Here is a 1,715-nt window from a genome sequence, read left to right on the forward strand (position 1 = left end):
ACATACATACATACATACATACATACATACATACATACATACATACATATACATACATACATACATTCATACATACATACATACATACATACATACATACATAAGACAGCATACATACTAGTACTACATGTTCACTCGCAAATTGACTCAGTACTACATGTTCACTACAACACTAGTACTACATGTTCACTACAACACTAGTACTACATGTTCACTACAACACCAATACTACATGTTCACTACAACACTAGTACCACATGTTCACTACAACACTAGTACTACATGTTCACTACAACACTAATACTACATGTTCACTACAACACTAGTACTACATGTTCACTACAACACTAGTACTACATGTTCACTACAACACTAGTACTACATGTTCACTACAACACTAGTACTACATGTTCACTACAACACATGTTCACTACAACACAAGCCCTACATCACTATAACACACACTCACAAATTCCAACCTAACTAAACAGGTATTATATTCGTTCAACCCCAAATTTTGAGTTGAGGTCCATGGGTACTTGGGAAGTGATCGGCCAAAATATTAACATGGAAGCTGTGCGAGATCTGTACTGGGACGAGGTGGAGAATCTGGTTCAAAACAACATTTGCGTTTTAGGGACAGGAACACATGGCACAGCCTACTTAGTTCGGTGGGGTGGGGAGACAGCAGTCCTGAAGGTTGCTCATAAGTCTCATGCGGTAAGAAGTTTTTGGCAAGAAACTGAAGCCTTGCTTCGTCTCGACGGGGCCGGTGGAGCACCAAGGGTCACCGGCTTCTGCAATGATCCACCAGCTATTCTGCAAGAGTTCAAGGGCCTCGTCACCTTGGAAGACATCTTAAACCAGCTACATGACGAGCGGGAGACTCGATACAACTTAATAGAGGTGGGTCTGCGGATCGGGGAGCAGCTTGAAGACTTTCACCGATCTGGTCTCATCCACAATGACCTAAAGAGAGACAACATCCTCGTCCACGGGTCACCATCCAACCCACAAGTCAGTATTATTGACGTGGGTTTGGCCTGTTACTCACACGAGAACATTAGGTGTAACAGCGATCCCAACAAATTCCCCTGGATGGCCCCCGAGGTGTGTCTGGGCCAAGAGAGCACCAGGGCCTCGGACACATACTCCTATGGGGTTTTATTGTCCAAGTTGGCCGTCAAGGCACCCGGCTACCACCCAGACGTGTTTGCCCTCGCCCTCCAAGCCACGGAGTACAACCCTTATCACCGCATATCTCTGCCGAGCCTTCTTCATCGTCTCCGGGGACTCCTTCGCCACAACCAAGTAAACGTCACGCAACACCCCATCCAAGTGGTTATGCCTCAGCCCCGGTTTATACTCCTACCTATGCCACGACCCACCCAGTACCTGGTCTCACTGTATCAGGTCAACTGAGTGGCGTCTCTCTTATGAAGTTCAAGCTCCTTATAAGTGCTGTGTTAAGTTTATTCTTCACCCAAACTGTAAAACCCACCTCCTCCCTTATCATCCCTCTCCTTCCTTCCCTCCACCTCTCATTCCCTCCCCTTAGAGAAAGGAAGGGTGTAATCCGTTAGAACTGGAGAGAGAGAGAGAGAGAGAGAGAGAGAATAGGGAATAGGGGATAGTGAGTAACAACATGTGATGGTTGACCCTTGGCTCTTGCGTACACTCTCAACCACTTAGTGTATACGTGTGTGTCACAGCAA

General features: G+C 46.1%; 1 protein-coding gene across 1 annotated transcript; it reads left to right on the top strand.

Moving 5' to 3' along the window:
- The first annotated feature begins 531 nt into the window (after positions 1 to 531).
- LOC121873045 (tyrosine-protein kinase Yes-like) lies at positions 532 to 1,422 on the top strand. Its single transcript, XM_042376360.1, has one exon. It carries the CDS (start codon positions 532 to 534, stop codon positions 1,420 to 1,422), a length of 891 nt encoding a protein of 296 aa, XP_042232294.1.
- The last annotated feature ends 293 nt before the right edge of the window (positions 1,423 to 1,715 follow it).

This window comes from Homarus americanus, unplaced genomic scaffold, assembly GCF_018991925.1.
Source record: "Homarus americanus isolate GMGI-L3 unplaced genomic scaffold, GMGI_Hamer_2.0 scaffold11022, whole genome shotgun sequence".
Taxonomy (NCBI): Eukaryota; Metazoa; Arthropoda; class Malacostraca; order Decapoda; family Nephropidae; genus Homarus; species Homarus americanus.

What these genes read in the sequence shown, in the direction of transcription:
- LOC121873045 (XM_042376360.1), top strand. Translation starts at nt 532, where the DNA reads ATGGGTACTTGGGAAGTGATCGGCCAAAATATTAACATGGAAGCTGTG.